The sequence below is a fragment of the Mus caroli genome, chromosome 4 (genome assembly GCF_900094665.2).
Source record: "Mus caroli chromosome 4, CAROLI_EIJ_v1.1, whole genome shotgun sequence".
In the NCBI taxonomy this organism is placed as follows: Eukaryota; Metazoa; Chordata; class Mammalia; order Rodentia; family Muridae; genus Mus; species Mus caroli.
The window spans coordinates 124,794,576-124,820,434 of NC_034573.1; the positions used below are offsets into that span (position 1 = coordinate 124,794,576).

Below are 25,859 nucleotides of genomic sequence, written 5' to 3' on the forward strand. Positions count from 1 at the left end.
GGGAGAGGAGAGGAGAGGAGAGGAGAGGAGAGGAGAGGAAAGGAGAGGAGAGAGGAACTAACAGGAATTTCAAAGAGGAAAATTTACCAGTTGTATAGAAGGGGTTGAGGCTGGGAATGTGGTTTAACCCCCAAAGCCCCATGCAAGGCACAGGCTAAGAGTGTCTAAAGCCTCAGGCTTGCTCATTCTCCAGCATATGGCTCCCGCCTTCCTAGGGAGAGCTGGGCAGCTCAGAAAGACTGCAGGCCCTTTGGACATGGCGCCTGGGGCGGAGGACACAGCACACAATTCAGCCGTATAAACCCGGCTCTAGACACGTTTTTGCTGTGCATCCTAGAGAGAAGCGCCTCACCTCTCTGTGCTTGTTCTCTCTGTAAAATGGGAGACATTAACAGCACCCAGCGCAAGCTGTTTGGGTGGCCTAGAGATAGAATGAGGGTAGTACAGAGCCCGACACGGCCAAGACCTTCATTAGTGCCACAAAGTATTCTGAATCCATATTCTTCCTCTTCCAGCAAATGAAAAAAAAAAAAAAAGACTGCGAACTAATAGAAGGTAGGAACCGTGCCTGTCTCCTCAAGACCCCGCTTCAAGGCCACCCTTTTAAGAGCCTCTTTTCCCAGGAATTGGGGTGCCTGTTGTCATCACCCCTCACTCTTGAAGCATCTAAAGAGAGTTCCAGGGAGTGTTCCTTGCTGCGGTGGTGCGGGGTGGGGGTGGGGGGGATGGGGGACCTGCGGGGTGGTGACTGAGGGAGGGATGAGTGGGCACTGCTGTTCCATGCGCATGCGCGTTTCCATGCCCTCCTCACTTCCCCTCGGCTGGCTGGTTTTTCTCTGAATACCGAGCCAGAGCTCTCCTAGCCTATGGGTGCTGGCGGCTCGGAGGTTTAGGTTCCTCTTTGGGGTTTTCTTTTAAGTCTGGGAAAAGCATTTTTGGCACAAGGCTCAGACTTGCGTGTGGGCGGAGAGGAGAGATGCGTCTAAGTTACAGTTTTGGAGGTTGCCACGGTCAGTACCACCCACCCAAACACCTTCCCGAGGAGAGTCCAGGGGAGCCTTAACTCCTGCCAGGGCTCGGCTGCCATTGGACCGAAACTGATGTAGGTCCTTTTTTGTCTCCCACCTGAACATCTGTAGGGTAACATCTGGCCCCTTTACATCTGCCGAGAAGAGGGAGTGGCTAATGTGAGAGGCAGCAGATGTTGGCTTGAAGGCCCCGAAGGAAAGGGAAGAAGATGAAGGGAGGGGGCAGAGAACAGGAGCGCTTCCTTACCGTCCCAAGCCCACCTGGGGGTGCTGGTTGCTGCCCAAGAACTGTCCCTCCGAAGATGTCCTCTAGGTCTCCCTCAGGTGCTGGAGGCCTCGGGTGCTTCTGGGGAGTAGCATTGATCCAGATCCAGGGTGTCTTAGGAAGGATTACAGGTCCTGCATGTGCAAGTGGGGAGCAGAGTTCCTCGTGGGTTAGTGGGGCCCGTGGGGAAACCCTGACATCTCCCAGGCCCCGTTCCCTACCTGAAGTCAAGTCCCTTCGGCAAGGGAAAGGAAACCTCGCAAGGCCATGTTCGGGCAAAAAAATAAAGGAAAGAAAATGCCAGCAGCAGCTCCGGTCACCGGAAGCGAGCAGAGCCATCGGAGTCCAGAGGCTCTGTGGGAAGTTCTCAACATGGAGTCTGTGTTACTTATAGCAGTAGGAAGAAGACCCTGCTTTGTACTTCCAAAGAAAGGAAGCAGAAGAGGAACCCTGGCCTCCCAGGAGCTGAGGCTGAAGGACACCCACTCTCTCTGCTTCTCCTCACAGCTCTGTCTGCTTTCTCACTGTGGCTCTGGCCTGTTGGCTAGGGACGGCAGGATCTCCCCTGGTCAGGGTAAAACCTTGCATAGAACAGATGCCCAGGCTGCACTTGTGTCTGAGGCAAGGGCCCTGCGGCTCCCTGGGAGAGGCAGTCTGCTCCCTCTCTGACCCGGTTATCTCTTTCTCTTTTGTGGGTACTGCTGTCCCCTCTGGTGGCACTACTGCAGTGGTTCTCGACCTTCCTAAAGCTGTGACATTTAACACGGTTCTCCGTGTTGCGGTGACCCGCCCCCAACCATAAAATTGTTTTGATACTACTTTGTAACTGTAATTCTGCTACTGTTATGAATTATAATGTAAACATCTGATGTGCAGCTCTTAAAGGGGTCGTCACCCACAGGTAGAGCTGACCTACTGTGCGTAAGCATGCAGGAGTGAACACAGCAGGCAACTGTATTTCTCCTGCTGGGGCTAATATCCACCCCACACCCACACCCACACCCACAGTTTACAGATGGGAGAAGCAAGGCCCAGAAGAGAGGCAGTCTTTCCCCAAGCCTCACAGTTAAGGACTTCTTGGAACCCTGAGAGCCTGCTACAGCCCTGCTTAGATCTCTGACAGCCCTGACTCGGCCTCCCGGGACCTCTATAGATGAGTATGAACACATTGAGTCCACATTGAACGGGCATCATGAATGAGTTCCAAATGCACCCAGATGTTGAGAGTTGGTGAGGCCTGCTCCCAGCAAAGCCAAAGGAAAGAGTAAGGACGGTGGGAGCTGCACCTGCGGGAGTCAGGTCTCATTTCCACTTCTCTTCCACGAGACTCCACGCAGTGGACAGAGTCGTTGTTATCACCGTGTCACGGTTGGCAAAAGCGAGTCTCCGCAAGAGGTCAGTGCCTAGCAAATGGTCTGTGTGACATGAAAGCCACCTCCTACCTGGACCATGTCTCCTCTTCCCTATGGCCCAGATGTACCACGTCAGTCACAGAACTCCCCCTGGTCTTTCCCAACCCTGTTCAGAGACTTCCTGAATGTTCCTAAGGAAGACAGAGTCTGAACCAAATCCATAATAGGCAGATCCGGGGGGATAAAGACATGCGGAGTAAACGGAATGAAAGGGTCACACGGAGGAGTTAGTTCCTGGAGATGGAGCTTGTGTGTCCCGTGGAGAAGACCCGGGAGAGGAACAAGGAAGGAGACAGTCTGCTGTGAGAGCTGGGCATGACTTCAAGGCAGGTGGAGGCCGGGCAGACTGCAGGCTGGGCAGTGGTGGCCACCCCACATCCCATGACACACAGGCAGCTCCCTGAAATAGGCCTGCGCAGATGTGCACAGAGGAGATAGGTTACTCTGTATGTGCGTGCATGCATGAGTGTGGCGAGACCACAGGGCTCCCAAGCTGCCTGGGCCCCTATTTTTATCCCTCCCTAGACACACAGACAGACTGACAAAGCATACTGCTTCTCAAGCAGGTAGACTGTGTCAGGGATGGCCATGTCTGTGGTCTGTCCAGGACAGAGCAGAGACTCCAATCAGCCAAAATGAGACCTAGCTCAGGGACACTTCAGGGGGGAAAAAAAGTGAGGATGCAGGACCCATGTTCAAAATTCATTAAGTCTTTCAGGATAGAGATGGAGAGATGGCCCAGTAGCCGAATGCTTGTCACAAAAGTCCTGATCACCATAACCCATGTAAAGCCAGGTACACTTGTGCACATCTGTAAGGCCAGAACCTCTACAGCAAGATGGGAGGCAGGGGGTGGGAAGTCCTGGGACTCACAGGCTAGCTAGCCTGGCCCACACAGCAGAACAAAATATCCTAGGTTGTCCTCTACATGCGCATTGTGACACACACACACACACACACACACAGATATGAGACTGCTGAGAGCAAGAACCACAAATTTCAAAGCCAGTGACAGCATCTGGACAAACAGTCCAGCCAACCCCAACCCCATAGCATTTCCAGTCATAAAACACCTACAAAATCCACAGAGTTTAAAAGCAAACTGCAGGGGCTCAGTAGTTAAGAGCACCAACTGCTCTTCCAGAGGTCCTGAGTTCAACTCCCAGCAACCATGTCGTGGCTCTGATGCACTCTTCTGGTGTGTCTGAAGACAGCTACAGTGTAGTCATATAAATAAAATAAATAAATCTTTTAAAAATATATATATTAAAAATATTTATTTAAAAAAATAAAAAGCAAGCTGCAGACCCCACCCCTAGACCAAAGCACCATCATTTGGTATCTTTCCTTCTAGAATGCTCCGTGGGGTAGTTTCCCACCGTGTGTGAGGCCACATGGAGAGTACCCCAGACCCTCAGGAAAACCATTCGCTGTCACCATGCCTGTAGGCTGAGAAGAATCCTGTGTCAGGGTCATGTCTACTCATGCCACTCACGACCACTATTGTGTACAAACACTAAACACTCCATACACAGCCTGGTGCGACGAGTACACTGGATGTTTAACATTCATTCACTCATTCATTCATTCATTCATTCGTATGTTTGTTGTTGCGGTGCTAAAAATTGAACCCAGGGCTCAATCGTGCATGCTGGGCAGGCATGCTGCCACGCAGCTACAGCCCCGGTCTCATTTTTGCTTTTTATTTTAAAACAGGATCTTGTTAAGTTGCCCAAGGCTGGCCTTATGAACTGAGTCTATATATCTATAGCTCAGACTGGCCGTGTAAATTCAGTCTGTATGCATACATAGCCCAGACTAGCCTTGTGAACCCTTCTGTATACATAGCCCAGGCTGGCCTTGTGAATCCTTCTGTATACATAGCCCAGGCTGGCCTTGAATTTTTGATCCTTTTGCCTCAGCCTTCTGTGTACCTGGGTGCCTGTGTCATGAAGCCAGGTTATTAGCTTTATTTTAAAGATTTACTTTTATCGTTTACTTTAATTATGTGTAGGTGTGCGAGTCTCTGAGTGTGTGCACAGATGTGTGAGTTTGTGTGTGAATGTGTGCTCAGGTCTGCGGGTGCTCCTGGAGCACAAAGACTCAGATCCCTGGAAGCTGGAGTTAGAGGCAGCTATGAACTGCCTGTCATCGGTGCTGGGAACAAAATGTGGGTCCTCTGGAACGGCAGCACTCGGTCTTAACCACAGGCATTCCCCCCACGCCTCCTATTAATTTCATTTTAACTATTCTCCTAAAGGCATGCCCAACTGTTTCCTGCGTTCTCTCTCAGACCACGGGAGGTCTCGTGCGCGCAATGCGTTTACAATTTAGAGGACAGCTCCTGGTGATTCTGTTTATTTCATCGGATGTTGCAGGGAGGGGAAAAAAAAAAACACCTAATAAGTTCAAAAGTGCCTCTTGGTGGGGGGAGCACTAGCTGATGTGGGGCAGAGTCAGACAGTGGAGGAGGGATGGGAGGACCTTGAATGGTGTCTGTGAATGGGGCCTACTCTTCCCTCACCATGAGCTGCTGTTCTAATTCTTGTCTTGTTTCCTAAAGAGCAGGAAATGAAAGTGTGTGTTCAACACAGGTATTGGGTCCTGTACATAGGGCTCAAAATCTGCAAGACAGGGGCTGCTGTATCACACAGGGTTGTGTTGCAGGACTTGTCAGAGCCTTTGGTATGCTAACGAGCACGGTCTTTAGAAGGTTCACCCTAGCCAACCTCGACATAGGCTGTTTCAGGGAAAGATGCAATGTCTCCACCTGCCAGCAGCTCCAGCCAGGAACAGCAGAGGATGTCACAGGAGCGTGTTAGGGGAGAAAGTACAAAAGCAAGGTTCAGAAATCCACACTGTGGTCTGAAGTTGTTAGGGTCCTGGCATCTCTAACAAGCTAGGCTCAGCCACACACCCTCAATAGACCAATTAAAGAGAAGGTTAATTTAAAAAGAGAGACTTACTTAGTGAGGTCACATTAAGAAGGGGAACAGAGAACCAATGACTCCAAAAGTCCATCTTCAGGTCCTGACAGGAGGTTTCAGTTTAAATAGAGCACAAGAGGGGTGTGGCTAAGTCAGGTCAAGGTGTGGTCCCGCCCATCTCCTGACCATCACCCTCCGGCTTCCTGTCGGTCTCTATAGCTAGGCGATATGTCGAATGCTCAGACTGTGAAAACCTGTTTCCAGAGGACAAATCCCTCTTCGGTCTGGCACCAGGTTTCAGCCTTTTCCTTCTCTCAGCTTGAGACTCCGGGGGACAATCCAGCTCCTTGTAACCCGTTGTTTCTGTAAGGGACTCTGGGGTCTCTTCAGAGCACCTTCATTCCTGCAGGGAGAGCTGTGAATTGAATCTCTAGAAAATAGGAGCGATGGTGGCTCGGCTTTTAAGTAGTCTCAGGATTCAGGCACTGAGTGATTTCCATACCTCTGCTCAGAGAGCCCTATTAGGAGATGCTAGTATCAAACCCACTTAATAAACGGCAAGGCCCAAAGAGATTGTTGCACCTGCCTGAGACCACCCAGCCTGGGTTCAAGCCCAGGCAGCGGCCTGGGAGCATTCACACCTCACAACAGGGCAGCTACACAGAAATCTGGGCTTCCCTACGTGAAGGAACACTCTTTGGCTCCCACAAGCTCCCTCGAGCACTGGTCACATGACACTACAACTCTAAAGAGGAACTCTCAGAAGGTGGTGGACAGAGGAGAGAAACTGAGGCACAGAGAGAGGGCCTTCAGCCAGAGTGAGCTTTGATGGGACCTGAGGGCCCTGCAGAATCCTTCAGACTTCCGTGCAACCCCAGGTCCACACCACCCCCCTGCCTGAGGGCACCTGGAGCCGAGACTTGGTCTAAAGTGGTCTGGGATGGCAGGAGGTACCACCCTTCCTGCACTGCGGACACTGGGGCTGGTGAGAGGGCCTTTGGCCCTTGGCTTTTTACCTGTGATGCTGGGGGGTAGCTTCTGAGAGGCCTGGAGAACAGATGTAGTGGGACTGTAGCTTCATCAGTGACCGGGGCTGGGGTTGAAGGCAGTGGTACCTGGACAAAGAACCAAGTTAGGATCATGATTGGGGCCTGGTTTGTGGCATCTGGGGTTTCGTGTCGGAGACATGTCTGTCTTTTTCACAGTGCATACCACACCGAGTGGGAGGCATGACCCGTTCAGCCTAGGGGTGCGGGTGGATGGTCACTCATGGTCACCAACTCGTAGATTTGGAGTTTCCTCTTAGCTCTGACATCCGCAGAGGCCAGAGCTGTGCCCAACCATCTTTGACTCAATATTGAATGCCGCACCCAAAGAGAACAGCACTCACCTCAGGGTTGTCAGAGCCAACAGAGACAAGGCTGAGCTCCACAGGAGGCTTGCAAGGGATGCAGAGCCTGGTGACAAACTTTGCCACTGGTGTACTGTAGGAGCCCTGTTCCTGGGACGCCACCCTCCCCCGCCCCGATGCTCTCAGGGATGAGATCTCCAGCTTTGACAGTTTGGCTCATTTGTCTGTATTTCCCCGTTTCTCACTGCAGTCTTGTGATTTGTGTCCCAGGGTGGGTAGGATGGCAGCTCAATTAATGCTCTTTATGAACCCCATTGTTTAAAGAGACAATAAATAAGAGAGGCCAAGCAAGGCAATTCTCCCCAGCAAGCACCCCCCAGATCCAGCTGCCCCAGGCCCTGACAGCACAGGGCTGCCAGCCCTCCTGTCTTCCACACAGCTCCAAGATACACCCCCACACACACTTCTGTAGAACAGTCCCTCCCCAAGTCCTTCCCATCTGTGCCATCCTTGGTACCAGATCAACAAAGCAGCCAACGTTTGACCCCATAGCTACCTCACGCCCTGCATGCTGAGCCCTGGGCCTTGGGCTTTGGGCCTTGTGCCCACATACTGTGTGGTGTGCATGCAGAAAGCCTCATACAGGCGCAGTCACTTCTGTCACTTCAGCAGCCAGGCCCTGCCACAGTAGCCACACCCACCTAGGCATCCCAGAGAGGCTATGGAGAGGCTGGGGGTGGGGGGGTGGGGGGGGTTGCAGTGCTAGACCTGCTTCTCTTACCAGGAAATCTCTCACACTCTTAGAGACCCCAGCCACATATCTCAGCTCCTGTCTAACACAAATGTGATGGAGGGATGTGGGGGTGGCGCTCTGAGAAGCAAGAGGGCTACAGAGACGCTAGTGACATGCTACTGGGATTTGAGCCCTTCACACTCACACAGGGGGACACCAGGGACCTTCAGGCCATCCCGGTCTCCAGTGCCAGAGCTGAGAAGCCTCTCAGGAGTGAAGTGGAAATCCACAGCTCTCTTGGGGTGATGGGGAACGACATGCAAATAGGAGGGTCCCCAGGGTCCTGGGCAACCCCAGAGCTCATTTCTGGCCTCTTCTTCCTGTGAGGTGGCCTAAAAAAGAATCGTCTATCACCAGGGCATGGTGAACGCTTTGTCTTGGGGTGGGGGGCAGGGAGGGGATCCAGCACAGCAGGAATGAGGCCTGTGAGTACACAGGATGGCTGTGGAGAGGGGCCCGGTGGAAAGTTCTCCCTGCTACCTACACCCAAGCCCGCTCCACTCCATGGAGTAGTGAAAGGTGAGGAAGGAGAAACTCCCAGGGCACCAGAGAAGGGGACTCCAGGCAGGCAGGATCTGGCTACCTCACTGTCAGGCCAAAGCTTCACTCTGATGCCCAGCAAAGATAAGACTGTGGCCGCTGACAGCTAGCTGCAGGTGTCTCAGAGCAGGGCTCAGCTACCCAGACCACAAGGCCCCCCAGTCCCTCGCTCTCAATGACAGCGCCAGCAGCCTGCGGTGGAAAATCAGCTATACACGGGCCTCAGCAAATTCTCTGTGGGTGAGGCCCAGCCGTGGCGTTTCTGTGTTCTCTGCTGTGGGGCAGGAGGCGACCACTCCCACCTCCAAGAACACAGATCTCCCGGATCCGGTACCTGGCCAGCTTGGGGGTTATTAAAAAGTGAGCTTTGTCTAGCCTGAGGTCACAGCATCCTAAGTCCCGGCTATCCACTTAGACTATGACTATCCACTTAGAACTGAGCATCTCAGAGACAGATGGCAAGCCTTTGACATGGCTTGAATGAAGCACCGAAAAAAATGGGTGTCCGGTGTTCTCACCCTTGGATGGAGCCAGGAGTCGTTGGGTGTGAATTGGCTTTTCTTGGGAAGAAAAGGGACTGTGCCTCCAGCTTCTTGCCCAGTAGGGACACCTGAGAAATAGCTGGAGGGCTAGTGGCAGAGCACTCAGTCATGGCCAGGCCATCTCCGTTCCAGGATTTGTTCTAAGGGTGGTGGGGTCAGGGATATGACCGATTCCATCCGAGAGGGTGTCCCTCAAAATGATGGAAATCCATGGACACCCTAAACAGCTGGGCTGTTGGCCCAAGGCAACACAATGGTGGCCCAATCTGGGGGCCAGGCTCAGCAGCCTCTAGTTGCTGCCATCATGGAAGGAGCTCGGTGACAGTACATGGAGTCATTTCAAACAGTGAGGACTGACCGTTCTCAGCATCATAGGAGGAAGCAAAGAAGCCCAGGGAGGCAGGGAGGTGGGGGTGGGTGGGGAAGGAGGCAATAAGAGCTACCCAGGAGGAAGGAGCATCCGAAGGGCAGACGCCAGCAATGGTTCTGGGTGGCAGAGTTGGGGTGGTTTTAATTTTCTTCTCCATAATTCTATTATTTTCCAATTTTTCCTTAATGAATAGGTATTATTTTCATACCCAGAAAAATATGTGTTTTGTTTTAAGAGAGGAGGGAGCGAAGGATTCTCTTTTCCCTCTTGTGGACGCTGAACTCTAACACCGAGGCCTGGAGTGGGAAAGGCAGACTTCACTCATTTGCCTGGTCTGCAAAGCTCCGGGAAGCCGCTGTTCTTTTCCAGAGAGCTGGAAATGACCCATGTCTGTCCTCAGGGCATCACAGTCCTGGAAAGGCAAGGGCCACCAGCAAGTCCTCACAGGACATCAGGACAAGGAGGCAGGGGAGTGTTGGAGGTAGTTTCACAAAGAGGGGAAATGAAGATGGGGCTTTGGTGTATGCATAGGAGTTTGGTAGCCATAAAATGAAGACCCCCCCTTGGGCTAATAGAGACTCTGCTGTGAGAAGAGGGTAAGGAGGGAGACAGGGCTGGAGCGTCCTGCTCCTCTGAGTGCTTGGCATTTCCCAGCTCTTACACTCTGTAGCTGAGTCTCCTGGCTGGGTCTTGGTTTTGTCCCCTGGAAAATGGGTTACTGAGTTAATGACATCACTGGGCTATCACCCATAGACCGCTAGAAAGAGCTCAGCACCACTCCAGGTATAGAGATGGCTTGGTTTTTGTTTTGTTTTCTTAGACAGGGTCTTGCCACATAGCCCTGACTGGCCTACAATTCACCATGTAGACGAGGCTGGCTTCAAACTTGCAATGTTCCTCTTGCCTCCAGTCTCCCAAGTGCCAGAATATTTGCTTTCCATTTCCTGGCCATGGTCTGGAGCCAGAGTGCACTAGGCTAAGCGCTAGAGCGTCCATCCACTTGTTCCACCCATTAGGCGAGTGTGTGCTGAGGTCCGGGTGTGTAGCCAGGATTTGCCCCAGATGAGGAGGAGGGACTGAGAAGCCACGTACAATGCAGGACAGCCAGGTTTCCTGACTTCAGGTGAACAAGGAAAAATCGCTGCAGTGGGGACAGGCTTATAGTCTTCCCATCTGCTCTGCGTGGGTGACTGTAGTCAGAGCAAAGCTCTTGTCTCCCAGTGACACAGGACACAGGAGACAAGAGCTGCCCGCAGAGCACTGATGTCTGCTGAGGAGCCGGACCCAGGACAGTCCTTGCCTCTCTCCAGAGTGACCACGAGCACAGTGTGGCCAGAAATCCCAACGAGAATCCGACAAGAGCAAAGGACTGAGTTATACTCTGTTCTGATGCTGTGGGGCTGTCATAGTTGCTGGGTCCTGCTCCGGCTCCGTCCCATGTCCCTGGCTCCTGGCTTCCAGCCTCTTCCCATCCAGTGCTGATGGATCCCATCTCCTCCCAGTGCCGGTTCCTCTGCTGTCCCCACAGCTCTCTGGCCTGTTCTTCATGCCTCTCTGACTGTTCTCATCACTGCATAGCCCAGGCTAGTCTCCAAGCCACCTGCATAACCCAGTTTACTTGGAGCCTTAACCTGCACGGCATCTGCTAAGTCCCCTTTGCTCTGTAAGATGATTTATCCCCAGATCTTGGGATTAGGAGGTAGACATCACTATGATTCTGCCTGCAAAGGGGGCTCAGAGAAGGAGGAGGAGCCAGGCAGAGTTGAATTGACTTGGGCACACAGACAGACAGATGGACAGACAGACAGGCGGGTGGGCAGGCCAGCAGAGGCCTTGAGGCAGGGAGTAGAAGAGACTGGCATGCTGAAGATCTCAGTGGATGGACTAGCCCCAGATCAGAGAGGATTCCATGACGCATGAGGGATCTGAGTTCGAGATTCAAAAAGAACTGGAGTGGGCAGGATAGCTCGGGGGTAAGGGTGCCTGCTGCCACGGTTGATGGCTTTGGTTTGATCCCTGGATCCTACATGGTGGAGGGTAAGAACCAGCTCCCACAAGCTGTCCTTTGACCTCCGCACACATGCCTGAGGATGCACACATACAAATAAATCCATGTACTACACGTTTGTTTTGATTAGAAGAACTTCCTGGGTGCCAGGAAGAAAATGCCGTTAAGACTAGTAGTGTGCCATAGGCCTCCGTGGTCTTCTAGGTGACCACTCAGTGTCCAGTCACTTCAGCACACCCTCTGTGGACCTGTGTCTCCAGTGAGGCAAGCTGGACACACGGGTATTCTGCCCAAACCCCTCCCTCCAGGGTGGGCCAATTGTCAGTCTCACATCTAAAACCTGGTCCTGGGGCTCTTGGGGTTCTTTTGTATGTTTTGAGGGAAGAGCTGGGGTAGCTGAGAATGGCCTTGAACAACTGATCCTCTACTATCCCACCCCCTGCCCACCTCCGCTGAGATTACAGGCCTGAACCACCATCTCTAGTTTATTGGGAACTGCTGAAGGTTGAGTCAGGAATGATGCTAGGCGCCCGCACCAACTGAGCTACATCCGCAGCCCAGAACTAAGACAAAGAACCTCTGACTCAGGCAGATCCCTCAGCACAGGAGCAGCAGTGTCCCTGTGTGTACGTGGGGGTAAGTCCCAAACCTATGTGGCACACAGCAGGAATAGGACAGTAAGGGAACACAATGTCCCACAACCTTTCGGGAGCCCCGACGACCCCTCTCTGGGGTCTGGCACTGGCTGGCTGTGGGTCTCCAGCCTCCAGACCCTCCTCCTCACTGCCAGCGTGCCCCCATTCCTTTTCCTCCCCCACATGCTGGGTGGCAAGGCTTTGCCACAACCACATGAAAAGCCATTTCCCCGGGGTGTCCCCACACCTGGGAAAGCCGGCAGAGCGCCCAGCGCGGCCCCGCCCCCGCGGCTGGAACACCGGGCGAGATCAATGCGACCGGCGGGGCGTCGCCACCTTGTTCCAATCAGGGCAGGGCGCCTTCCGCTGGGGACCGTGCCCAGCACCAACCCTGGTCCTTCCAGACGCAGCCGGTGACCCACAGGAGCCGCAGCCCTCAGACTCGGGCCACAAGTAGTACCCAGGCAGCACTACCTGAATCCCTCCCCTCTTCAGCCTCAGTTTCCCCAGCTTCCAGGAGCCTGAATTCTTCTCTGATTCTTATCTGGTTCTCAGATGAGATAAAAGACAGAGGACACCCATGGTCAGATACAGGATGACAGGAGCCTGTGGGGAAGGAAGCTGGTGTCCTGCGGTGAGCTTGGCTACCAGCTGCTGGCTCTTTAAATCGTCCTCAACCCTCAGGGCTCAGCCCAAGTCACCTCCTCCAGGAGGCCCTTCCTGATTGCCCTAAGGCACTCCTCAGCATCAATTCTTGCGGGTCTTCTGTCTTCCCTACCAGCTGCCACACCCCTTGCTGCATCCCTGGCCCCCCCATGGCACACTGAGTGTGCCCAGTGTTATGGAAAATGGAAATTAGTACCTCCCGTCTCATCTCTCCCTTTATCTCTACTTTCTAATGGAAGCACACAGCTCCTGAGCCCAAGACAGAAAGGGGACCAGGTTGGGATGAGAACTGGCCAGGTCTGTAAGCTTAAGGCTCTAACTGAGGTTCTGAGATGGGCTGGGAGAAAGACTGCGTCTGAGGACATTTGTGAGCATGTGAGAACCCTGGGCATGTTACACTGTGACCAGTGAGACACTGGCCCCAGCAACAAATGACAAAGGGAACCGCTGTTGGGAGACTGTGGCCAGGATGGCCGGGCAGGATTTATAAGCCCACTGTATCCCAGGGTCAGCTGCCCATATCCTCAGGGGCTCCCTCCCCAAGACACAGTGAGAAGGCGCAGCCAGCCACTCAGTGCGCAGGCTTAGATTGGGAAGAGACCTCCCAAGCTGCTTCCCTCCTCCCCAGTCCCTGCCATTCACCCCTGCTGGCCTTCCATCCCCAGGATCCACTGTGGAGCCAAGCCCACAGACCGGTCCTGCTTCTGGAGACCGAGCTCTGACACTCGCTGCTGCTCCGTTGTGAACTTTGGCCAAGTCACCACTTTTACCTCAGCTTCCTCCTGTGAGAACAGGAGTTGCCTAACCCCTAAGGAGACTGAGACAAACTTGTCTGCAAATATCTATCCGATGTATATTGTTAGGAGCTCGAGGGTCCGTGGGTGGGCGGGGCAGGGGGTGGAGATGAGGTTGGTGCATATCACTGTGTCAACAGCCAGAGCCCTTCCTCCCTGTCTCAACCACACCCTCCCAAACTGAATTCCCAGGCTGAACACACTGTCACCTGTGAAGTAAACCCTGGCAGGGACGGGGAGGATCGGTGGTGGGATTTGTGGAGGTTGCAGGGAGCATGCTCAGTGGGCACTAGTTGCCTGCTGGGTACCAGGAGATGCCTGTGCCCTGAGATGTCTTTAAGAACTATCAGGCCATTGGACTGGGAGCTAGGGAGAGAGCTTGGTAGACTGGCAGTGTCAGTGAAACAGTTATTTAGCCAAGAACAACATTCCTGGGGCTGGGGACAGTGGCTCAGTGAAACCAGCCTGGAACATGGGAGGTTGGGGTTCAACCCCAGGCACCACAAGAAATACAGAAATAAAAGCTGAAATGATAAGCAGACCTCGTTTTGATGTGTCATGGACGGCTGTAGAGCAACACAAATGTAAGCTTTTGTTTGACTGTTTTGGTGGTAGTGATTTGTTGTTGTTGTTGTTTTGCTGTTGTTGTTGTTGTTTTGCTGTTGTTGTTCTTCTTCTTGTTGAGACAAGGTCTCACTACGTAGCCATGGCTATCCTGGAACTCTGTAGACCAGTCTAGCCTCAAACTCACAGAGATCTGCCTGCCCCTGGCTCCTGGGTGCCGGGCTAAAAGGCGCACGCCTAAATGTAATCTTGTTTGCTCTCTGAGGTTTGAAAGACAGAGAAACTTTAAAGCCTTTTCTATTTACTTATTAACAGGCTCTCATGTAGCCCAGGCTGGCTCCAGAGTCCATGTGTAGCAGAGGTGACCTTAAGCTCCTGATCTTCCTGCTTCACATCTCAAGTGCTGGAATTACAGACACACAGCAGTGTACTTTGGTTTTTTTTTGTTGTTTGTTTGTTTGTTTGTTTGTTTGTTTTTTTAAGAATGTGCTTTGAAGCCGGGCGTGGTGGCACACGCCTTTAATCCCAGCACTCGGGAGGCAGAGGCAGGCGGATTTCGGAGTTCGAGGCCAGCCTGGTCTACAAAGTGAGTTCCAGGACAGCCAGGGCTACACAGAGAAACCCTGTCTCGAAAAACAAAAAACAAAACAAAACAAGAATGTGCTTTGAGACAGGCCCTCTATTACACAGCTCCAGCTGTTCCTGAATTCACTCTGTAGACCTGGCTGGTCTTGAACTCACAGAGATTCTACTGCCTCCATCTCCTGAGTGCTGGGATTAAAAGCAGATTCCACCATACCTAGCCAGCTAAAATATATATAGATGTGTATGTACACGCATACATATAATATATATTGCTTGCCTTTAAAACATTTATTGTAAAGTGTTAAGCACAGAAGAGCATATAAAAATGATTTTTGTTGAACAATGAAAGAACGGCGATAAAATAAAGCAGGCAAGCCTCTGGGCCCACAGGGGACTTAGCTGTTTCCATGACTGGTGACTGACATGAGGATCAGATCCCCCTCCTACCCTGAAGGAGCCTCTCTCCAGACACACCCTCCTGACAGGGTGGGGGTCACTTTCTGGTCTCTGCGTATACTGTGCTCTTTCTAAGTTCATTGTTAGTATATTTATTTACTTACGGGAGTGCACATGTGTCAGCACACATCTGGAGGTCAGAGGGCAACTTGCAGGAACTTGTTCTTTCCTTCTCCATGTGGCTTCCCAGGAGATTGAGCTCAGATCTCAAAGGCTTAGCGGCCTTTGAGTGCCTTTCCCTGGGGCGAGCCATCTCACTGGCATGGCTGTATGGGCTTGTGAGGGCAGAAGCAATGGAGAAGTGATGACCAACCCTGGGGGACCTGAGGGAGGGAGGCTGAGGAGAGAGAGCATGGAGATGACTTGTTCTCTCCACACAACAGGTGAGCAGCTGGCCTCAGGGAACTCCAAGGTCACACAGCCTGAGGCTGAGATACAGGCTCCAAGGCCTGACCTCAGCGGGATCATACACAACCTCGGACTTTCTCATTTACTCCATAAACCTTGCCCATTAGCTGACTCTGCCCTGGCCCCTGGACCTGCTTTAGCCTCCTGCCCTATTTGACAGCTGAACTCCTCACTGTCTAGTGTCTGTCTCTCACAGCATGCAGCTCAGTAGCTCCATTCTCTTTCTAGAACATTCTTAGAACTTACTTTCCTTGTGTGGAGCCCAGAGCGAGCACTCCCCATCTCCCCATCTCCCATCTCCCATTCCACCTCAGCATCCTGCGGTCATTGCCACAGGGGGTTCTTCAATAGAACAAAATCGAGCCAGGCAGGGTGGTACATACCCGAGATCTCAGGACCCGGGAGATAGACACGGGAGGACTGGGAGTTATCCTCAGCAACACAGTAAGTGCAAGGCCAATTAGGGATCTATGCCGCCCTGTACTGCTGCTGCTGCTGATGATGATGATGATGGTGATGATGATGGTGATGATGATAGCAGCCAAGGCTGAGGAGACAATTTAGTCAATAAAGTGTTTGCTGTGCAAACTTGAGGATCTGAGTTCCATCCCTCAGAACCCACGTTTTAAAAAGTAGGTGTGGTAGCACGTGTATCTACAGTCTCAGTGTTGGGGAGGTGGAGACAGGAGGATACCTGAGACCTCCTGGCCAACCAATTTAGCACCAACAGTAAGCTCCAGGCCAATGAGAGATCCTATCTAAAAAATAAAGTGGAAAGAAATTGAAGAAAGCATTAGCCTCTGGCCTCCACAAGCATACGCACACATGTACATGCAAACCTATATGCACATGCTCATTTACACACATAGAAAACACCCAGACATAAACGGAACCTATTCATCTAAGGAGGACTTCTTACCTGGGGTGGCCCCTTCTCCAGAACAATTCAGTGATTCCCTTCCCTTCCTCCAAGATAGGAATAGCTATAGGGAGCTGTGGTCTCTGAAGCCCCTGTGCGCCAGAACCGCACACCCCATTTTGAGCACAGGAATGTTCCCCGCTTTCAGGTGAGAGAGACAAAGCTGGGGGGGGGGGACCAACAACCTATCAATCAAGCAGGAGCCCAGTGCCCAGCCTAGGCTAATGCTCTGCCTCCCAGGCCTGGAGGGTCCTGTTACCAATGAGTCATCTTCCTCTGATCCAGGCAGGTGGGCCGCTCTCTACCCTGGGTCACTGTGGGGCCGGGGAAAGCTCAGGCGCACAGCTAGAGTCTCCTCCTACTCCACCTGTGAAACAAATCCACTCTCCCATTACCGAGATGCAGCACTGCCCTGGAATGGCGCCCTTGTTCTGGGAGCACATGATGGGAAAGGAGAATGTCTCTATCCACGCCCGAGCCGGGGTCGCTTACTCTCCTCTCTCTCGATCATGCATGACTCTGAGGTCAAGGTGCTGCAGAGCTGTGGGGGCCTGTGTCACTGTTGCATGGTGACACTTGTGCCTGTGATCTCCAGGACAGCAGAAGGACCCACTCTCTTCCAGGCAGCCAGATGCATATGGCTCCCATGATGTAAACCCAAAGTCTTTTATTTATTTATTATATGTAAGTACACTGTAGCTGTCTTCAGACACTCCAGAAGAGGGCGCCAGATCTCATTACGGATGGTTGTGAGCCACCATGTGGTTGCTGGGATTTGAACTCTGGACCTTCGGAAGAGCAGTCGGGTGCTCTTACCCACTGAGCCATCTCTCCAGCCCAAACCCACAGTCTTTACCTCAATACCTAAGGCCACCGTTTGGAGGAAGTCTGCCGGGAATTGGAACCATACGGGCCACAGTGGGGATCGTTAACACCCGTCAGGAAGTGTGGCTGTGACTTCCACACTTGGCACTAGAGGTTCCTGACAGGCCAGTGTGGCTATGGACATGGGATGAAAGCGGCTTCAAGTCAGTCAGTGCCCAGAGCCAGGGCCAGGGTCTTGCCAGCCCCCTGAGTGACCTGGGTAATTCAATAGTCCTTCCTAGCTCTCCGTTTCTCTAACCATTGAATGCAAGATGAACAGATCTACTGTAGGTGGATAAATTCTAGGTCTCTTAGGGATGAGGCAGGTGCCAAGCCACTGTGTCCCTGAAAGAGAGCCCAAGACCCAGAGAAGGAAAAGACCTTTGACTCTGTCACACATCCCAGGCTCAGGCCAGTGACCCCCTCCGAGGTTTATAAATGGCACAGTTATAGAACTACCCCGCGGCCCAGCCCTGTGGACATGGGCCAGGTCCTCACTAACCAGGCTCTTCGCAGCACTTATCTTGTACTTTCTGTTATTTGGTAATAAGGGAAAAGCTTGACAGTGCACATGGTCACCTGGCCCCGCAAATAAGGAACACTGCAGAATGCGGAGTGGTTGGGGGGTGCCAGGCAAGCGTGACAGTCCACAGTCGGAGACAGGGGGGTTGTCCTCGAAGCCCACTAGCTAGCCAGATAAGCTGTATGGTGAGCTCTGGCTTCAGTTGCGAGACCTTACCTCGGTGAATAAGGTAGAGAGTAAACAAGGAAGAGTCCTGGTATCAACGCCTGGCGTCCACATGTACATACATATGTGCCTGCACACAAAGAAATATACACAAACACACACAGAGGCACAGGCACACTCAAATGCTCTTACACACACACACACACTCCTCATTTTTGAGTCTGGGAGAACTGAGTTCAAATGTTTACTACTTCTTTGACCTGTCATGCCTGTGAACCTCTGCTCCTTCCACTAAGCTACTATAAGCAACAGATGTAACACCCTTCCACCTTACGAGCCACGCCATGGCATGGGGTAGGTTCCTGGCCTGTGGGAGCTCTGTGGCCAGGAATGTATCCATATGATTTGGGGGAGTCCATGAAAAATAAAACACATATCCTTGCTCACCAAGGAACGAAACCTTTCAAAGCTGCTGCGGCAGAACGTGCCTTGAGCACAGTGCGTGCCCTTCTGAGGAGTAAGGGCCCTGTGACACGGTGCAGGTCACACCCTAGGGTGCTGGCACGACCTCAGAGACAGCCAGGGAGCTTAGACCCAGCCCAGGTGGAAGGGCTGAGGCTCTTTTCCTTAGCAGCTAGAGGCCTTCCACTGGGGCCAACCCTGTTCCCTGAGCTGCCTGTGGCTAAGAGGGTGACCGCTGGGCCCTGCCACTGACGGTGGTCATGGAGGAGACATAAAAGCCCGACTGTTCTCCACCTCGGAACGCCTGTTTTTATCTCACGCCATGCGTACAGTACACAGCTGCTTTCTTTCCGCAGAGGGCTGCATTTTTTTTTCTCTCTTTTCCAAGGGCGACACTGGAAAAGCCATGTGGTTTTTATTGCTGGCAGGAATGTCTGCAGCGTTCCTCCGCACCACATAAACGGAGCCGTCATCTTCAGCCTTGTGAGGCCAAGGCAGCTCTCCTTCAAGTCGTCGGCCTCTGAGATTAATTAAAGTTTCACAAGGACTGACAGGCATTAAGACCTTTTTCAAGGGGTGGAAAATCCCTAATAGGACCCTGTGGCCCAGGCACTGCTGGGTGGGCTTTGGGGACAAGGGAGCCTACAGACAGACAGACAGACAGAAGATGGGGACCCAGCCAGCAGGAGGTGGCAGCAGGAGGTGCCCAGACACTAACCTGGCCTAGGTTACAATCTCAACAGACCCTTCCCTCCTTAGGCCTTGGTTCCGCTATTTGACAATGTCAGGGTCTTGGACTTGATGTCTTAGGGCCTTCATGAGTGACACTAGAATTCTGAAGCCAACCCAGGACTCTTCTGCGAGGAATCTAATGCTGCCCCATGGCTGTCATTTCTTTAATCTGATTCTGCTCCCTGAGACAGCAGAGTGGCCAGGAACATGGCCTCTAGGGTCAGGCTCCCTGGAGGGAATCCCAGCTCTGTGGTTTCCTGGCTGTGCAACCTTGTGCAAGTTTCTTAACCTCTCTGGGCTTCTTTTTTTCTCTTATAATACGGACATGATGGCCTCAGAAAAAAATGCTTCAAGGTGGCCTAAGTGAGCATGGGGTATAGAATGTGACAGAGGTGACTGCCACGCAGAGGTGCTCTTCCTGTCCCTGACCACTGCACCCTTTGCTATGGGCACCTTGATAGGTGTGAGCTGAGACAAAGGACAGATTTCTGTCAGAGGCCTTCTTGGGCTCCGGGTGCACAGTGGGAGTGTCTGTGGTACAGACAGCAAAGAGGGAGTCTGTTGAGTGCTGTTGAGGTGCCTGCAGGGGAAGTTCATTCTTCAGGGAGCCTGGGGCATCCTGGGAACCCAGAGAATAAAATCTTTGCCCCTCAGATGCACGCACAGGGAGGCTGAGCAGACACACACAGCAGGTGGTTCAAGAACCAGGGCTCTCACACACCCTGCCCTGCACACGCCCACCCACCCACCTCTTACAGCAGCCATGGGGGTCAGAGACTGTGCATCGCCTGCCAGACTGGACCAACTCCCTCCAGATACAGAGGTGACAATGATAGCGGGCCTCCTTCCCACCCCCTAAGACCCAATGAGTTCCCTCAAGACTGCCTCCTCAGTGCCAAACTGCATCCAGATAGGGCACACAGGAGGGAGTGGGGATTCCCATCCCCTAAAAGGTGACTGGATCCTGAAAGTGCAGGAATGGCTTGTAGGTTTTGATCACAGACTAGAGAGCCAGATGGGACTCAGGATGGCTTAGGAAGCTCCTTGCTCAGATGGGAGCCTGAGACCATAGGTAAATAACTCTGGTCCTTCCTGGCCCTTGCCCGGTGCTGGGGTTGCCCCCTTCCTCCCTCAGGCAGCTGAAGGCAGCCGCCCCTGGCCCCTGCTTAGGACCCTAAAGCCCAGCACTGAGGTGAGCTTAGCAGCACTGTACTCCCCCCTTCCTAGGCCTTTCTGGGGGAACTTTCTGTCCCCCGGGTTTGAAGGGTCTGTGGATGCCCTATCCCATTACACCGAATGGGCTGAGTGGAGCTATAGGGGACTCAGTCGTATCTCTAAGGCCAGCAGACAGTCTGGTTCCTAGTCAGGCCTCAGCCAAGGTTGGGACTGGTCTTCTAGCCCAACCCATTTCAGGGCCAGTCCCCCTCCCCCTCCCCAGCTGGGACAGAGCTGAGAAAGATGTCCCAGCGCTCCCTCCCTTCCCTCCCTCCCTCTAAATCCAGTTCTCAGTTCTGCAATTGGAAAACACACCCACCCATTCAGTATCCTCCCCTCAAGTCACCCAGGAGAGATGACCCCAGAGTTGAAACCTCTGAGATGGGGCCTCCACCTCTCCCGGGAGATTGCTTCTCAATTTAGTTACGGTACTCTGACCAACCGCTGGTTCTGACAGGTTCAGCAGGTGTGCTCAGACACGGGTCGGGTCGTGACATCTTTTGTATTTCAATATTTTATACCGTGTATGTAACTACACATGATACAGAGTTGTGTTTACCAACAGCATTTTATGGCTTTCACTTTCTCTCGGCCTTGGGGAGGGGTGTGCTCACTGCCCCTCTCCTGCCAGCAGGAACCCCTGGTTCCCCCTCCCCAAGAAAGAATGTTAGAAAGACTTCCCTCAAACATAGGAAAGTCCCCTGAGAGTTCCAGGGACTAAGCTGTAGGCAGGCTGCACACTGGGTGCCGGGATCAGAATGGAGACACTCAGTTTCGAGAAGGAACAGACACCTCTGGGGGAGAGGAAAGGGACTGTGGTGTCCTTGGCGATGGTCACTTTCTACTTAGGTCAGGGCTGCTTGTGGGAGGGAGGGCGGTAGTGAAGGTCTGGAGCCCTCGAAAGTTGCCTTCGGCACCCAAGTCTTTAGGCAGCAGGTAGCCCTCAGGCCAACCTAGGAGAAAGGAGGAGCAAGATGGCCACAGTTCTGTCCTAGGCTCTGAGTTCTAGAAAGCTCTGTGAAAGCTATCACCAGATGAATGTTTCACAGGTGAGGGTGTGACACTTGGCAAAGACAGTTGGCAGGATAGAGCATCCTTCTGGAGCAGGCCTGTGCCAAGCACTTCACACGTGATCCCAGATTCAGCTGTTATCCCCTGTACAGTTGAGAGGAAGGCTCAGGAATATTTGATGCAGGGTCCCTGAACCAGAGGGATGGAGGAAGCAGACTTAAGAACTAACCAGAGAAGAGCCAGAAACAAGTGTGCTGAAACCTACCCTCCCCGGACTCCTGACTTCCAAGGAATGAGACCCACTCAGTCCATTTCCTCAAAGACAGAGGCAACATTGCACAGCCAAGAAGCCTTAGTGGCTTGGTGGGGGGTGTCCTCTTAGGATAAGAGCCTGCTGTAGATGGCCCAGGCTGGTCCAATTTACCCTACAATGGACATACCCGTGAGAGAGGAGCTTTGATCTCTGCTTCCTGTCCTCTGTAGGGGACACAGTGAGGTGCTCTTAGAAGACAGCATTTGAGAGAAGGCAGACTGTTGTCTGACTGTGGGACAGAAAGAAAGATGGAACATATGTATGCACAGTGGGGAAGGGAGAGGGAGCGATGAGTCCTGTTTGGTGGCAGCTCTCCTGGTCTGAAAATGTGACCATACATAAATAGTTCTAGGTTTGTCGGTCCAGAGAAGAAAGAGGAAGCTGGTCTGGTTCTAGACAGGTTAAGGATGAAAGTCTGAGCCTTCTGTCCTATCCTCAGAACGGGGCTCGGAACAGAAGTAGGGAAATAGGGCGGCGCGTTTCTGTTGAAGAGAGACTTCTGCTGGTTGCAGGCCCTTCGGTATCTGGGACTCCTCCAGAGAACCGCATCTCTTTGTGAGAACCCAGGCAGGCAACCCTCGGCCTAACACCACACTATTCATTTACCTTATATGTGACCACAGGTATAAAGAGAAATCAGGCGCGCACTCTCCAGAAAGTAGCTCTTCCCCAACGCCCTGTGGCTTGGAAAACCCGTGCTGCCCCTGCTGCAGGCGCAAGTCTGTGCTCTGAGTCTGGTGGGGGCAACTGAGCAGACAGCAAGGCGCCAGCGCCAACTAGTGGGCGGTTCCCGTCACTGCTTCAGCCCGGGCGACCCTTCACCGGCGACCTCCGACTGCGTACTGAAGGCCAGCACTTCCCCAACCCTTGGATCTGGTGCCCGCGTCTTCCGAGGGTTATAGCTGAGTCCGGGCCCAGGGTCAGATGTTGGGTCATTCCTGTAGCCTCACTTTCCGGAGACCCGGTTATTAACTTGTTGTAAGATCAGAAAGAGAAATCAGGCGGAGGGACTAGTAAATGGGGCAGATGCAAACTGGAATCACTCAAGAAATCGAATTTACTTACGCATCGCATCGCAGAGGCGGCCAAGTCACGGCCCACAATCGCTCGAGGGCAGAATAGACGACTCGTGGCGGGTCTGGGTCCTACCTGGTGACTAGCGGTGCTCCCTTTCCAGGGGAGCCTCCTGAGGGCCCATGCTCAGGGCCAGGCTCCCTAGATCCCCTCTGGTCCCGAGGCTGTTTCCATGGCGGCCCAAGGCCTAGTGATGGTCAACTCCGAATCATAGGTCCTCAAAAAGTTCCAGTAAGGGACCTTCACTGTCCTTGCTTCCCTGGTGGCCTGAGGCGCTGGCATAAGGCCCAGAGAGGGGCAGAATACAATTCTCCTGGAACTCGTTAGACTCAGGACATACCTAGTACCCCGCTGTCTTACACCCAGCACCTGATTTCGTTTTTTGACAAAATGGAGTGTGCTAAGCTGAGGTCAGAGCCAGGATGAGGTCTTGATGCCGCTGTCGCCATCGGATCCTAGATCGTGTCGCTTCTGGGGCTTGGAATTGGTCGTTGCAGACAGATTCACTGTCGCTGGCAACGAAAAAATGCAGTCGAATTTCCAAAGCACTGAGAGAAACACGTGCATTCGTTTGTTGCCGCCGTCCAAGGAGTGCACGGGGTTGGAGAGAGCGCAGCCCTCGGTGACCGTGGACTCTCTAGTTGTGTGTCTGTGCACCCATGCTAGCCTTAGGAGACGGGACAGGGAAGAGCTGTTGTTAGTGAAGTCCAGGAGGTGCTGGGCCACGGAGCATGAGGAACGCGGAGACCCCAGGGCCGATTTCCCACAGAGCACCTAACAGCTCTGTTGACTCAGCGCTCTAGGGCCAAGAAGACTATGGCCCGGCCCTAGGAGGACCCCTTTCCATCCGTGGGGAGAAAGCAGTCTGACTGAGCGCTAAGCCACCGACAGCTTTCTTTCTGCCACAGACCCGCATCCACTTCCACTACACGGACGGTGGTTGCATGTGTATGGTGTAGCATGGGATGTTCCAAAAAAGCACACTGTTGTAGGCCCCGTTGTAGTTTTCAAAGACCCATGAGCTGCCAAGACAGAGGACAACTCCACGAGGCCTGCGCGATCCTGAAATTAGTTTTGAGTGGACAGGAGCCGTGTGGTTGTCCCCACCCCACTGCTGGTCCCTGTGGCAACCCCCATTCTGTCTGCCTCGAAGGTTAACACAGAGGCCACAGAGATGAGAGCCAAGGCCGCGCAGAACTGTGGACTCCCTCGTGGGGTGGAAGCTCTAGGGTCAAAATCGTTTGTGGAGTGGAGGGAATGAGAAAACCGTCTTGGGTGTCACCGCGGCAACCAGCTGAGGGTGCAGGTTCCGGGCTGCGGTGGCCAGAGCTGAAGCAGCCAGGCTGCGACTCGAGGGAGGGGAAGCGAGCCGCAGCCAGGAGGCTGGAAACCCGATGTCTGCCCAGGTCGCAGCGGCCGCTCCTGACTCCGGGGGACCGCGGCTCCCCGCGCGGCTACCGGGACGCGGGTGTCTAGACCCTCTGGGGCGGAGCCTGGCCCCTGCTTGGCTCGCGCGGGCCCGAGCCACCCGGTCCTCCACGGCGAACCCCGAGCCTGGGGGCTGCGATTGGCTGCGCCCCGCGTCGCTCGCACGGCCCCGCCCCGAGGCCCGGGGTACTAACCCCGCGCGGGCGGCCGCGGCGCCGCCACTTGATTCTCTAGGATCCCGGCTGGGGCCGCGGCCGCCGAGTCCGTGGGGCGGCCGCGCGCGCCGGNTGCGGGACTAGCGGGCGCGCGGCCGACCGTCGGGGCGCACCCCCTCCCCCGGCGCCGCCCCNCCCCCCCCCCACGCTGGCCGGGCCCCGAGCCGCCGCCTTCCCGCCTCCCGCTTCCCGCGACTGCGGCCGCCCGCGCCCTGACGGCCGCGGCATGCGTATTCCCGTAGACCCGAGCACCAGCCGCCGCTTCACTCCCCCCTCCACGGCCTTCCCCTGCGGCGGCGGCGGCGGCGGCGGCAAGATGGGCGAGAACAGCGGCGCGCTAAGCGCGCAGGCGGCCGCGGGCCCCGGCGGCCGCACCCGGCCCGAAGTGCGCTCGATGGTGGACGTGCTGGCCGACCACGCGGGAGAGCTCGTGCGCACCGACAGCCCCAACTTCCTCTGCTCCGTGCTGCCCTCGCACTGGCGCTGCAACAAGACGCTGCCGGTCGCCTTCAAGGTGAGTGCAGGGGCCCGAGCCGGGAGGACACCGGGGAACCTGGGCGCCCCCATTTACAGGAGCCCAGACCGGGGAGGACTTGGGGAGCACCTAGAAGTAGGACATGAAAGGGGATGTCACCCAGCTGGCAAGACACCGGGGTACCCGGGCGCCCCTACTGCAGGATGCCACTCCCGGAAGGAACCCTCGCTGGACTCCAAGCGATCCGCAATAAGAGCCCAGAGCCCAGAGAACATGGGAGGTACCGTGGTGGAAGAAAAGGGGGTCACCCGGCTAGCAGGACACAGGGGTGCCTGGTCACCCACGCTGCAGGAGCCCAGGCCCGACAGAATATGAGAGGAACCTGGGTGTCCCCGCTGCCCGAGCCCGGGTCCAGAGAGAAATATGGAGACATCAGTCAGGGAAGGTACCAGGAGGACGTCCAGGAGAACTGGGCGTGGGGAGTTCTTCCGCCGCTCCCATTCCAAGAGTCCCCGGACCCCGCGTTGGGAACGGTACACCGCGGCCTCTCTGCCGGAGGACACGGACACTTGGGGCGCTCCTTCTCGGTGGCACAGACAGCCTGGAGGAGCCATACCCCGTTCCACCTGGCCTTCACGGGGCCCTGCAGAGTATAGTGGCGTGGAAACCGGAGGACTGGGGCTCCCAGATTCTTTGGCACAGTCTAACCCGTAACTGGGATGAGGACCGCCGGAGCTGGGCGAGGACCCGGGAGGTGTGGGGCACAGAGGGCGAGGAGGGCCTGGCCTAGCACCGCGCCTCCTGCTCTGCAGCAGAAACACTTCCTTCCCACACTCTCAACCTCAGCGGCTGAAGTGTTGCACAAGGCAACCGTAGGCCGGTCCTAAAGGGTAAGTCTGCAGATAGGCAGAGACTTGGGGAGTGCCTTCATCCTGGTAGCCCCAGAGTCGTTCAGAGAATTTATTTTTCAACGATACCAGAGATAGGCAAATGTTTCATTTTCTTCTTTCTTTTTCCTCTCTCTCTCTCTCTCTCTCTCTCTCTCTCTCTCTCTCTCTCTCTCTCTCTCCTGAATACCTCTCTTGCTCCCCCCAAACCCTCCTCTCATGGTCTGGTCCA

General features: G+C 54.1%; 1 protein-coding gene across 2 annotated transcripts in view; it reads left to right on the forward strand.

The window, feature by feature from the left end:
* Runx3 (RUNX family transcription factor 3) overlaps nt 1–25,859 on the forward strand; it is a 56,616-nt gene that overhangs the window by 7,277 nt on the left and 23,480 nt on the right. The window contains exon 2 of one of the 2 annotated variants that reach the window (XM_021160578.2): nt 24,508–24,779. In XM_021160578.2, the coding sequence (XP_021016237.1) occupies nt 24,508–24,779 (272 nt within the window). Of the gene's footprint in view, nt 1–24,218; nt 24,780–25,859 lie in introns of those variants that run through there. The other variant, XM_021160579.2, reaches the window with a different exon arrangement.